General features: G+C 41.2%; 1 protein-coding gene across 3 annotated transcripts in view; it reads left to right on the forward strand.

Moving 5' to 3' along the window:
* The window catches only part of ranbp10 (RAN binding protein 10), a 32,329-nt gene that overhangs the window by 4,605 nt on the left and 13,982 nt on the right, over window positions 1-13,742 (forward strand). For all 3 annotated transcript variants that reach the window (XM_085779899.1, XM_085779898.1, XM_085779897.1), the window contains exons 2-3: window positions 4,641-4,752; window positions 9,623-9,675. In XM_085779899.1, the coding sequence (XP_085636025.1) occupies window positions 4,641-4,752; window positions 9,623-9,675 (165 nt within the window). The remainder of the gene's footprint in view (window positions 1-4,640; window positions 4,753-9,622; window positions 9,676-13,742) is intronic.

Here is a 13,742-nt window from a genome sequence, read left to right on the forward strand (position 1 = left end):
TCCACCCAGAACAAACTGGCTTCATTAAAGGCAGACATTCATCCAATAACACACGTAGACTCTTTAATATAATGGACTACTCATCACAACAAGAACAAACTATCATTGCTGAATTAAAGGCTGAAAAAGCTTTTGACATGGTTAATTGATCATTTCTTATCAATGCAAAACTTTGACTTTGAGGAATCATTTATTAACTGGGTGAAAATTTTAAACAGCACCTTCAGCTACAGTAATCACCATCGGACTTACATGCAGAGATTTTTCCAGTCTGGCACACTGAATCATGACTGATGTCACAAGAGAAAAAGGTTTTTGTTATTCTTGATGTGGATTAATTGTGAGCAGTTACAACTCAATGGTTTGAGCGATCTACTTTATAAACCAAATAATTTGTCCTTTGTCTTCACAGACGTTTTGACCTATCGTAGTTGGAAAGGCCAGGATTACCAGTAACATTAACAATGGCTCTGTTTTATTTAAACGGTCAAGTAAAACATGACGGTTTCCCAGTGAGCCAGGACACACAACAAGCCTGAAATGGAAGTGGCTCAATGGAACGAAACCAGTATGAATTGGATTATTTCTACCTATGCTTCTTACAGTAAGACATGCAAGGACTGGTATATGACTGAGTGGAAGCAAAGCAAACCATTGTTGTATCATGATACTGGTAAAAACAAGGTTTCATACATCTCACCACCACTGACACCTACTGTGTGTGATATTCAACTCTTCAAGCCATTTGAATGATTCTTTGCACCAGAGCCACCACAGATCTCTATGGGTCTTTACTTTTAAATTTAAATGTAATACTATTCACTCTTTTGCTTCCGCTGCTGCTGACCTGATGAGGCAGAGGGCATCGAGGCACATTGTGTCACCTTGGTTGCACTCGCTGTTACAGGACTGCTATTCTGTACTTTCTCCTGCTTGTGGACAAAGATAGAACCTAAGGTGGGACTTCTAGTTACCCAGCAAGCAATTAAAGACTGTGTTGTAGGGGTAAGAAGAACAGGGCATTGGCCTTTGATCCTTGACCTCTGGTGGAGAAGTTTCAAGTCACATAACAGCTGAAGTTTGTAGTGACACTGTTGTTTCTCAGACAACTGTTTTGTCTCAGTATTTTGGTTAAATGAATTGTTGAAATGTTTGGGTACAATTGATAATTTATAGTCATATTGAGGCAATAGCTGCTGCAGTACGTCTCTGTTACACCATTTGTCCTAATCACCTTACACAAAAACATGGTCTGAATGTAAACTTTCTGTCTACCGTAATTTAGGAGTGTCATTCAGCGGGGGGGTGGGGGTGGAGGGTGGTTGTTAAAAGTAGTAGCCAGTCGTTTCTCCTACCCATCTATGCAGTTGTAAAGAGACCTGTTGGCCTACTGACAACTTGTTTTCACGAGGAGAAGCTAAAAATAGATGGCATGAATGCTATTGCGACCATTGGACCAGACAATTGCAACACACACATGCAAGACACACATGCGCAGGCTTGCTGGTCACATGAATTTAACATGTAATAACACACCTTGTACTACTGTATAGTATGTTTGAGAGAGATTTAGGTCAGATTTCCATGATGACATTGCATGCAATACATACATACATACATACATACATACATACATACATACATACATGCATTTCTATGTGTTGAGATGTCTTGCAAGCAGCTGTGAACTTCAATTTAAATGCACTGTCGTAATATTAAGGTGTATTTTAATGACAAAAACTTTGATCATGAACTGGAAAATCAATTTTAGACCAGAATCAGATCACCAAACGCAGCTTTTTAAATCATTGTTACATGTCCTGATCACTGTTGGCTGTATATGAGTGGCCAGAGCTTCCATGCGTGGTTTGTCTCCCACACACAAAAACAAATGAACCTCAATGTGTCTGCTGAAAGCCAGCTGCTGGGTTTAAGGTTATATCTTAGATTAGCTCATATTTCTTCATTTCATACATCAGCACACACACACACAGCTCACAGTGACTTGTTAACTATCACAACTAGCAAACCCAGTGGTGTGATCACATGTAACAGATACACATGCTAACTGTCGAGCCTAAATTGCAGTTATACAACACACTAGTGAACACAGATTCTCTCTCAGGACCCGGGGGATTGCATAAGCAGCCATCTGAATATAGAATGACAGACAGTAATGAGTTCTGTGCTTGAAACAAATTGGTCCAGACACAATACTGGAGCCCTATGACCCTGTTTACATGTTTACCACACACTATTGACAGTGCATTATTTTTACACACGAGAATAATCAATTCTTTAATTATAAAGTCACAGTAACAAAATTAGTAATTGTTGGAAGAAAGGCAGAGCTGTTTAGGTGTCGTCTGATGGATGGATGGCTATTTATCATTGTAGGTTCCAGTACATCAAGTGACAGATTGTGTGCATGTGGATTGAGATGTACTAGAAAACTAAGTATGACAAAGAGGAACTTACTCATCACACAGCATTGGGGGAACTGTAAAATGAGAAAAATAAAAGCTGATGGAACTACAGGAGTCATGGCCCACACATAACATCATATGGTTTCTATAGAGGGCAGTCAGGTTTTGTCAAGTGGTAGGCTGATTTATAGCCCTACTCCTACAATTTGTCATATTTGGCCTAACTCAGATGAAGTACAATACAATCTCTGTTTAGATAGCATCTTCTTCTTATAGCAGACAAGTCATAAAACCATCCCATTTAAAAGGAAAAAGGATTATAAAAATATAAAACTCGGTTAAAATCGGATAAACAAAACATCAAAAATATGTGGAAGTAAAGTGGAAGTGAAATAGGTAAAAAGAGAGTTAAGAGAAAGTTGAACTCAAGTTAAATCAGGAAAGGATTGTGATACGGGTACTGTGTGTTTTAAGAAGGAGCTTCTTCAATTGCTGAGTCAGCCGACCTGATTTCCTCGGGTAGATCGTTCCAGAGCCTCAGGGACCTTTCTACCAAAAGGTCAGGGTTATAGCAGGGTACGAGAGGTAATGAAGACCCTTAAAAATAATCAGCAACATCCTGAAATCAATTCTAAAACATGCTGCCTTCAGGAGTCATGTGATCACATCTTTTGGTTGTGGTTAAAAAAACCTGGCAGCCTGAGTTCTGGACAGTTTGCAGTCAATCAATAGATGGTCTGTGTGTAAAAGGAGTCCGTGGAGAGACAACATACTTATGTCTCAAATTTGTTTTTATGTTCTTAAAATGGAGAAAATACATGCTGTGTAATATTTAAGTTCTTAGGAAGGAATGGACACTTGGGAAGACAGGGTTGCTGCATGCTGTTAGATCCTATCTGCCATTTTTAAGACAAGAAACACTGGAGCTGGGCAATACGACTTTGAATCTCTAATGTTAGTTGGATAGGACAGAGTCATGTGAGTGAATACAAGGTCGTAGGAACAGTTTATGAATATTCACACTGTGGAAACTATAAAGCAAGTGACCAGCAAGAGCAAGATCAAGATTAAGTCGGCAAAAGGCTCTAAATGTTGGTTTTGGTAATTGTGCAGTTAATAGCCCGGCCCTACTTAGCACCTCCTTGGTGCCATTAGAAACAAATAAAACTGTGCAGCTGACGTCACCTCTGCTCGTTTAGGAACAACGCTTGGTATCCAACCAAACTCTTAGGTGAACTTGTCTGCTCTACCAGCTTTGGTATAGTAGAGTATCAGTAGTCCAATACAGGCTGGTTTTACTGGTTAAATAATAATGGAAGTGGCAGGCTAGGGTTACGTACATGAGGACCTTGCTCTTTTCAAGGGAGCTGAAAGGTATTTCAAAGCTTTACACTGCATTTTCCGGCAGCATGAAAGATGCATTGATGATGATGCTACGTACCTACACAGAACACTTATGCTGCATTTCCACTACGTGGTACCAGCTCGACTTGACTCGACTCTACTCGCCCTTTTTGTGTTTCCATTAGGTAAAAGTACCTGGAATCTGTTACTTGGTACTACTTTTCTGGTACCACCTTGGCTGAGCTTCCAAAACGGGTGAATAGGTACTGAAAAGTGACGTGAAAACACTGCAGAATGCAGACCACTGATTGGTCAAGAATCTCAGAGGCTAGCAGCCCGTCTCCTGAGATGGTTGGCCGGTCAGCCTCCGTCGTCGTCATACCAGGGAGAAAGCGATTCGACAAATTTACATGCAGCTCTTTAGAGTATTTAGTGCCGGCTGATATAATTACTTTTGGAAGATAAATGTTGGTCTAATAGATGAAATCTAACAACTGTGGCAGCCACATTAGTTTGTCTGAATGTAAAGTGAAGCTTCATGTTTGTACTGGACAGAACAGCAACGCTGCCTCGGGGGCTCTATTTACAGATATCACCACATTTCAATAAATAAATGTTTTAAAATGAACAGATCAGTCTATATTTTATGTAATTATACATATACTATATATCAGTCTATACTCTCTACTCTAATAGTGGTACTATCCTGTAATGGAAACAATCTCCAAAACAGTACCTGGTACCAAAGCTGTGTCGAGTCGTGTCAAGCTGGTACCATGTAATGGAAACGAGGCATTAATCGTTGCATTAATCGTCACATAAAATTGCATGTCGTATGTTTTTAATCACCTTGTGTTTGCTCTCTTGCAGGTCATGGTAAAAACCACAAGGACGCAGCATCAGTGCGAGCCACACACCCAATCCCCGCTGCCTGTGGGATCTACTACTTTGAAGTCAAGATTGTCAGCAAAGGTCGAGATGGGTAAGCAGAACAAACTCAGGACAAGCTTCAGTGCATGAGTGCCATGACACTATGGAAACCCATTAAAGCTTTGGATCACTCAGTATTTGTCTCATAACATGGTCACTGGGCCAAAAAAGAAAACCAAAACTGCATCAGCCTGCAGTATTTCTGCTATTAGCTTTTATTTGTCCGTACTAAGTGAAGCCTCAGCTTCATGTTCAGGTCTGTGGATGGATGACTGGACTGCATCAGCAGTTTACTCACAATTTTACCGAAGGAGGCAATCTAAAGAAAGGTTTTACCTGCTCCCACACTGATTTTCAGAGCATTTATGATCCAAATCAGAGTTTGTGAAATGCAGCTGCAACTTTAAATTATCCTATTAGGAGACAAGAGGAAAACATTAATTGTATCAAATATATACAAAATCAGTCCTGGAGTCACTCTCCAATACTTTCAGCAATAAATAATAAGTCATCATCTGTTAGAAATCATTTCCCTCAAGTTATGTTAAGGCTTTGTAGGTTGTTTGGTCGGCCTTGACGAGGGTTGATGCATGCTAATATGCTAAATGTCAGTTACAGTGACAAATGTCAGCATGCTAATGTTTAGCATGTTGACATTTATAAAGCTCATGGTATGCATGTTTATGTGCTGATGATGCTAAATATTAACATGCCAGACAAGTATGTTAACATGCTAACATTGGTGTGCTAACGAGCCAACAGCTCAAATGTTTTGTATATAAATGTGCTAAAACCAACAAACAACACAACTCTATGAACTTGGAGTCAACCAGAAAGATGCCACACACCCAAACATGTTTGCGGCCTCACAAATTTCCCACATAACCGCTGTAGGCCAAATGATTAACTCAGGACACGGATAAGATCATATTAATTGTCTGTTCTCGTAGAGTGAAGGTGGACGGAGGATTATGGAAGGTGAAGGCAGAAGAGGGCCGAGGGGAAGCCGGTGGCTGACAAAGCAGGGCAGAGAGGGTATGAAGGCGGGGTTGGACCGGCATGGTGGGATGAGTGATGATGAGCAGGCAGGGAAAACCGGCAGGAAAAAGGCAGGCATGTGGCACAGAGAGACAAGGATTAGTTCAGTGATCAAAACAACATGAGAGTCGAAAGCTCAGAGTGCACGGCTCTAAGTGGCCTGAGAATGTGATGATCGACCACGCCGGTTCAAACAGAGACGTGGCGACGGGTGGATGAAGAACCGTGGGGTTAATGAGTACATGATGTGCAGGTGTACAGGCTGATCAGAGAGCAGCACCACGCCCACAACACACACACACACAGACAGACAGACAGACAGACAGAGGGATAGACATTAAAATAGACATGAGGGAGTGGAGGACAGGAGCCACAGGGGAAAATCTGCACCGCTTCAAATTATTATTTCATGTGTATTCTAATGTCTTCATCCTTAGGCCTTGGTGACTAAGCCTGTAGTTCCGTTATTATTATAGTCTTTGATGATATGAGTGTATCTTTACTCATTTATGTTTCGTGGGATTGGTCTTCTAAGCTGGAGACGTTTCTGGGTCACTTTGTTTGGGTTGCAAATTTGCAAACTTGCTTCAGCAGCATGTCCCTCACCTTGACTCTGCATGAAAACAGCAATCTTTACATCACTTGGCCAAATACAGTACAACAATGTCTCCGGAGATGTCACTCATCATCATGCTCCCAGTGATAGATAGATAGATAGATAGATAGATAGATAGAAAGATAGATAGATAGATAGATAGATAGATAGATAGATAGATAGATAGATAGATAGATAGATAGATAGATAGATAGATAGATAGATAGATAGATAGATAGATAGATAGATAGAGTTCCATCAAACTTTTTGTTTATCTGCTGGCTGTGTGAGAGAAATCGGGGATGTTACAACCCAAAACTGGCAGCTTTCAGTCAGCTAACAAGCCGTGACTCGTCCGGTCTGAGGGGCAGAACCTGAATGACGAGCTTCTGATGCAGCTGTGAAATCAAAATGCATCACCTTAGCTGCCACAGATGTTTTTATTAGTTGTCAATTTAAAACACCTGAAGTTTGCAGGCTCTTGTACAAAACACATTCTCTCCCCCTCTAATGCTGACACAGTTTTATTATACTCCTGCTTCTGTTTACTGACCCGGGTACACCGAGTACAAACGATTTCCTCAGGATTAAACCAGTCCAGGCATTGTTTGCTCCAAGATGGCACCCAGAATATGTGTCACCACGCACTGTTACTGAAGTTGTTGCCAAAAGTTGCTGAAATGGCTTCAAATAAGATTTAACATTGAGGTGATTCCTTCACTGCAGTCCTGATTTACCCACAGTAACTTTTCCCAGGAGTCTCTGGGAGGAAACTTAAATGACAGTTTCACAGGCTGCGGAGTAACCGATGTCATCAACCTGTGGTTTTAAAAGAAAGTCAAAAAATTAATGGCGCAGAAAATCAATATGGATAACTTGTCATGACTCGTATCAGTAAGCTACATTACGGTTCCTAAGCTAAAGCATCTGTTGGGATTGTTGATCAGCACCAGTGGCACTGTTATTATTTTGCCAGGTGTTTAGATTCAGGGCTCCAGACTGTCCCTAAAATTTGAGACAACATTTTTCATTTACTTGCACATCATGTACAACAAGTAAATTTGCTGCGTTTTTTGTTTTTTGTTTTTTGACACTGGTGAAATGTGCAAGGGACAACTCAAAGAATCTGGAGTCTGCCATTACAGTCACACACATGTGTGTGAGGATCATGAATGAAAAGGATATGTGAATATTTGCTTTGTTGATTTACGGTGTGCGCCACTAAATTTTCTTTTTGTGCTTCTAAAAAAATTTTTTTAAAAAGTTTTTAAGTTAAGGGCCACAACCTAAGGTTAGTCTGGAGCCCTGTAGATTACTACCTTACCTTTCCAACCAACTTTCCTCCAATTCTCCTCAATAAAAGCCTCAGGTTACGTAATCAGCTGTTAACACTCCACGGCTCCAGTCGAGCAGCTCAGTGTGAGACTGAACAAGAAAAGGTGGTGTAAAAGACAACTGCTATGTGGGAGTGTCTGTGTGTAACTACTACCTTGACTGTAAATAGGAAAGTCCTCCAAACTCAACCTACAGTAGGTGCTGGAGCTGAAACACCCAAACAGCGGTGTGACCATGTCTAAGGAACCGCGTGGTTCACTGGCCTGGCAGCAGAACTCAACAACACATTGAATTCATGTTTAAGTTTCAGCACGAAGTACTGACATAGGCTACAGCGCACAACTGACATTCCCTTCATTCTTACGGTGCAGATGGACGCAGTATGGCTGGAAACACGGCCATGACATTCCACTATAATTACATGTATTGTCAGTGTATTTCTCAGATGCATCACTGAAATGCAAAGTAAATCCAAATATAGTACTGACCTCCAAAAACAAACTCCAACTCTATACTATGGCCCCAGATTACACTTTATTTGACAACAACTGAGTAAATTCTCTTTAACTTGTGTAATTAAATATAAACAGATCAGATTATAGAGGAAGTGTTTGGGAGGACCCGTCATGCCGTCATGTTTTAATTAGCTAGGTAACTGGTCTAACAAGCGTCTACTCTCTCAGAAACAGGAATCTAGTTGGCCTTGCTGGTGAATGCTAGTGTTTACATTCCTTACTTTTCCTTTATGTTATTTAGGTACTGTCAAAGTATCATCCAGCTTCCGGTTTTCCAAGTTGCATTTAGCAACTGTCCTTATATGGGCTGAATGTAGTGATGGCAAGCGACCAAAACTTAACTTTTTGGGCCAAATCACAGCTGGTATACACAGCACTGTACCATATACAGTGCTGTAGCATACTGTGTATCCTTTTAGGGTTGACGCCTGTTTCAGACCAACAAAACACAATGAAGCCTGTTTGGCTTCAGTGTAATGTTTGGCCATGCAAATCTCCATTTGATTCACTCAGTGTTATGTACCGGTATGTTGAAATATTATTGCCCTGAAATGTATTTTGGTTTAGCTAACAAAGCCCAGGCCACAGGGCCAGATAAGCATGTAAATTACTTATCTGGCCAGGCTAATTAATAACCTGTCTATGGAAAATCAAAACAATTTAAGTGGGTGATATAATAAAAATCGCCATTGCTGTTGTTCTGACACTCTCCAGTGAACACGAGGTTCATCCCAACATCCCAGTGTACCTTTTAAAAGTCTGGGGTAGTAAAGACAGGAGGATTTAAGACGGGCTCTTTCAGCATATGTTTCATTTCATGGTAGTATGGGTGTCGTGGTTGGTTCGCCGCCACATCGGTACAGAAATAGAACTCAAAGCATCGTCCAGTCCACAGCCTCGGTTGCTGTGATACCAACGTCTTTTCCTCCCCCCTACATCCCACACCCATTCATCTCAAACCCGGGAGTTGAACGTTGACATCAGCATTTGCCAAACTGACCCGAGTTCAACGGACAAAATTAATCAATTGTTCAGTTGAGTCTTGAAAGGAGTGCATGTTGCCAACCACCCATCCTGGTGTGACAGACTTACGATGCCAGCGCTGACCCCTGAGCTCCAAGTCTCAACGCACTTTTAGTTTAGACTCTACCTCGGAGGCAGTTCACTCTGCAATAACTAGTCTCCACATTTTGGATTTGAAAGGAGATCAAAGACCATTATGTTCAAAAGTTACCTCTGCCTGACACGCATCAAACTCTGATCCACAGCTTTATTTGAATATTCTTCAAAGTTAACCTGAGATGAGAGCAAAACACCTGAATTACTGCAGATCAGAGAGAGCCGATGCTCTTTAATGATTACAGATGTGTTTAAATGTGTGTTGCTGTGTGTAATATGTAAAATCTACTGAAGTTTGAATTTTTTTTTCTCATCTGTAGGTACATGGGCATTGGCCTGTCCGCCCAGGGGGTCAACATGAACAGGCTGCCTGGTGAGTAACATGTGAATGATGTGTCAGGTGGACATTTGTGTGATAGACTGATGCAGAATTTAATTTAAGGATGTTACAACGGGGTGGGGTGGATGTCAGAATTTGTTGATGGAGAGATGGCAGAAACAACAACATGATCTGTGGCTGGAACAATCTGCGAGATGGGGGTGAAATAAGGATTCCCAAGGTTAGTGGACATGAACAGTGTGTATCATGGCAAGTGCTTCATCACGCCAACATCCAGCAATAGCATTGGCTCGCTGGTCTGGAGCCAGAATTTCAGCCACTTAGCAGATCGGACCAGCAGCTTTGGCAAGCTGAGAAGAACAACATCCTGCAGCGCTTTCCCCTTTTGTTCAATTTTGGTTACACACAGGACAGTCTGCCCAGTACAATTAAGCAACTCTATAGAGGGGGCTGGCCAAAACCTTGACCCTTAACATTCCTAATTATTTATTGGCCTATAGTTCCAGCCCTTCAACCCCATTGGCTCAGATTACAATCAAGCATTAATAATTTTGTGAATGCATCTGGTTTACTTTAGACCTAACATCACAGAACGGGGTGATTTCTTATCAACAATGTGAATACCAGAAAAGAGTTGACCATACCAGCTCTAATTCATGGTTTTTCATTGAGATATTTTTGGAGCTGGATTATTATTCTGAGATAAATTCTCTGGATGGGTGATAGTTTTGTGGAGTTTACCGAGGGAATACTGTATATAAAGGTAAATGAAAGGAACGAAGAAAGTGTCAAAAACGTGGATTTTGTGGAAAGTAGCCTAGTCGTAAGAGATTTTGGGGATGAAAGCAGGAGGAAGCAGATGTGGATGTGCAGCGTTGCTATAGTAATTGTATGTGGGGTATGAATGTGGATTTGGTCTGAATAGTCAGACCGCTGCAGAGAGAACATGTTAGGACATGTCACCGAGCAGCGACAGATGATGTTAACTGGAGCTTGTGTCTGACCTCAACTGATCCAACTGAAGACGGACATTGCTTCTCAGTTTGTAGCAACCGCTCAGTACTTTACATAGAAATGTCATTTTTGTTTCAAGGACTTTTTTTTGTGAATGTATTTCCCACATAACTGAGGGGGTTGTAGTTTTGGATACTGTATATTATCTACATGTGATTAAACCTCCTGGGTGACTGGCAGATGAATGAACTGATGTGAACAGTGAGTGGACAGACAGACAGACGCATGGTCGTGCCATTTAAAGAGCATCGTCCCTTTATTTTTTCAGCAGCAAATATTCCTCTTTATGTTCGGGCTCTTATCTTTCTTCTTGTGGCCTCGAGCCCAGGCCCACCATGTCCGTTCAGACTCTCTCAGCACACACACACATACACAATGACATCTGTGAATGGTTCAGCAGTCTCTGATGACATAGGAGGAAGCGTAGTAGCCATATAGCAGCCCCCAGAGCCTAACTAAAGCCCCCTTTGCCTCCTACCAGCCAATCAGACCACTGCTCTGCTTTGACCAATCACATGGTGGGGTTTTCCAGGCCTGTCTGGGGCCGTGCGGCCTGCTTATTGACCAGTCAAGATCTGTCCAGTGACCGTGGTTTGTGGAATGCTGTGGACTCTGGGGCAGTCGGTTCAGCAGACTCTAGATCCACACACACACACACACACACACACACACACACACACACACACACACACACACACACACACACACTTTCTCTCATTCTCTCGTTCACACACAAACACACAAAGATCTTTCATTCCCCTCCCTTCTTGATTCACATGTGTCGAATGTCACACAAACGGTGGAACAGTGTGGAACTGTGTCGTCGTGGTCATCGTGTGTATGTGTGTGTGTGTGTGCGCGGACAGACATGTTTTCCAAAAAAACCTGCTCACACATTAGTTATGAAAATATTTTCGGTTGCTAGGATTCCACCACAGATGGTCTGTAGCCCTGGTAGACAGATTACTGTTGATTGCCTTAACTCTGACTGACTGACTCAGTGTGTTTGTGTGCCAGTGTGTGTTTGTTCCGAACTCTGTGGATTTATCTGTGTGTGTCCTGGACTGACTGATTGCGTCTGTGAGTGTACTTGTGTGCGTGTTTGTTCCCACTTTTCTGTTGTGTGCACACACTTTTATGACCGTTTGCACATGTATTGCATATGGCAATGAACATGTATGTGTGTGTATGTAAATGTATGTGTGCTCCTTAACAGTACATTGTTCTCCACTGCTGACCTCTGTGTCTGATCCTGCTGTGGAGGCCTGCCCATTTCATTAGCATGTTGCAGCAGTGAGCCTGGCTTTAGAGGCAATATCCCTGTCAGCAGATTAATCTAATACCTCAACACACAAACACGCGTGCATACACACACATACACACATACAGAAGTATGTACACATCTACAGAAAAGAGTGCATGGACAGAGCGAGAACGGTGAACTCTCAGGTTTAAAAGAAACACACCACTGCACTTGAAATAAACACAAACATTTGGCTACATTTTGTATTTGGTTAATACTTAATACTTTTTCTTTTTTTTTCAAATGCTCAGAGACAACACATACACACATTATACAAGTACACATCTAATATCTCGGCTCACCCACGACCTACTTTCACTAACCCCGCTTTGCTTTTTGGCAACGACAGACAAGCTGCGATTGAGGAGAAACTCTGACAGATCGGCATCGAGCTGAAGCTCAGCGCTGTCAGGTTCAGATCCGCTTTCGCCACAAGAGGAGGAATTTCCTGCAAAATCCAATAAATATAGAACTTAAAACACAACGGGCCGGCCCTTCAAATAGCCGAGTGTGAATTCTCTGATGTAGTCGTTTCCTATAATAACTGTAGAAGGAATCCCGCTGCAGACTTCATAAGCCGTTGCCTTGTTGTCTGCTCAGGGATGTGATTTCTTTGAAGATCCATCCATCCGTCTGTTTGACCAGAGATGAATCGGCCCGTTTGGATTCACTAGACTGAAGTAATTAAAGCCTGTTTTGTTTTTCTCTGTTACAAGGATGTAACACACAACTAAGAAGTGGAGAATTCTCTTTCTGAGTGTTTTCTGGACACCAGGAAGTATAAAGCAGCTGTCCAGAAGCTAACTCTGTCCCTCAACCTCCATTTATTTCAAACATCATTTGCTGACACCATGCTAGTACTTCATTTCGGTTGTTGCATTATTTATTATTTATTTATTTATCTCATACTTGTGTGTGTGTGTGTGTGTGTGTGTGTGTGTGTGTGTGCGCGTGTGTGTATGTGTGAGTGTTTGCTGTTTATTGTGATCTTACCTGAACTGCTCAGCGTGCTTTTTAATTGCCCCTTGGGGATGAATAAAGTTTTTTGAATTGAATTGAATTGAATTGAATTGAATTGAATTGAATTTACATCTTTATTTGTTCTTCACATAAAACAGAATTTTATTCTTTTCATTGTTTCAGGCTGATTCGCTAGTTGGTGTATCTTTTATTAGCAGTTTTACTCACTTGCAAACATGTGCTGTTTTTTTTGTATTTTATCACTTTTTTTTTCATACTTCACTTTCCACTTCCGGACTTATTTTTTGCTATCTTAAATTTTTCATTTTTTTTATCCTGCCTCTGGTGTTTCCTCATTGCAAATTCATAAGATTTATGGGAGTGTTTTTTCAGCCCCTGTTTTTATTGAGTGTTTTATTTATAATATAGTTGTTTATTGCTTTGTGCATGGATTGGGAAATAAAATTGTTTTTATGTATAGCCTACTTTGTTTATCTTAATTTGAAATGCAATGAGCAACTCAAGTAAATGTAGAGAAGTAAAGATTGATATTCAAAAATATCAAGTAGCATAGAATGGAAATACTCTGAACTCTTCTTCAGTACCATATTTGTGCAACACATAGTTACTTTGTGAGTCAATGTGCGGGTCCTTATTGAAAGAATGAGTTCATGGAGATACCTACAGTAGCAGGAAGTACCACAGAGCTTGGTCTGAGTACTTTGGCAGGTGTTTCTATGTCTGTTGATCGATTTTTGTCCCAATGACCCTGTACGACACAGTCATGAAGCTTTACAGGTGTGTTGCCGAGGTTAAAAATAGT

This window comes from Trachurus japonicus, chromosome 6, assembly GCF_045865225.1.
Source record: "Trachurus japonicus isolate A0001 chromosome 6, Traja_1.0".
NCBI classification, from domain to species: Eukaryota; Metazoa; Chordata; class Actinopteri; order Carangiformes; family Carangidae; genus Trachurus; species Trachurus japonicus.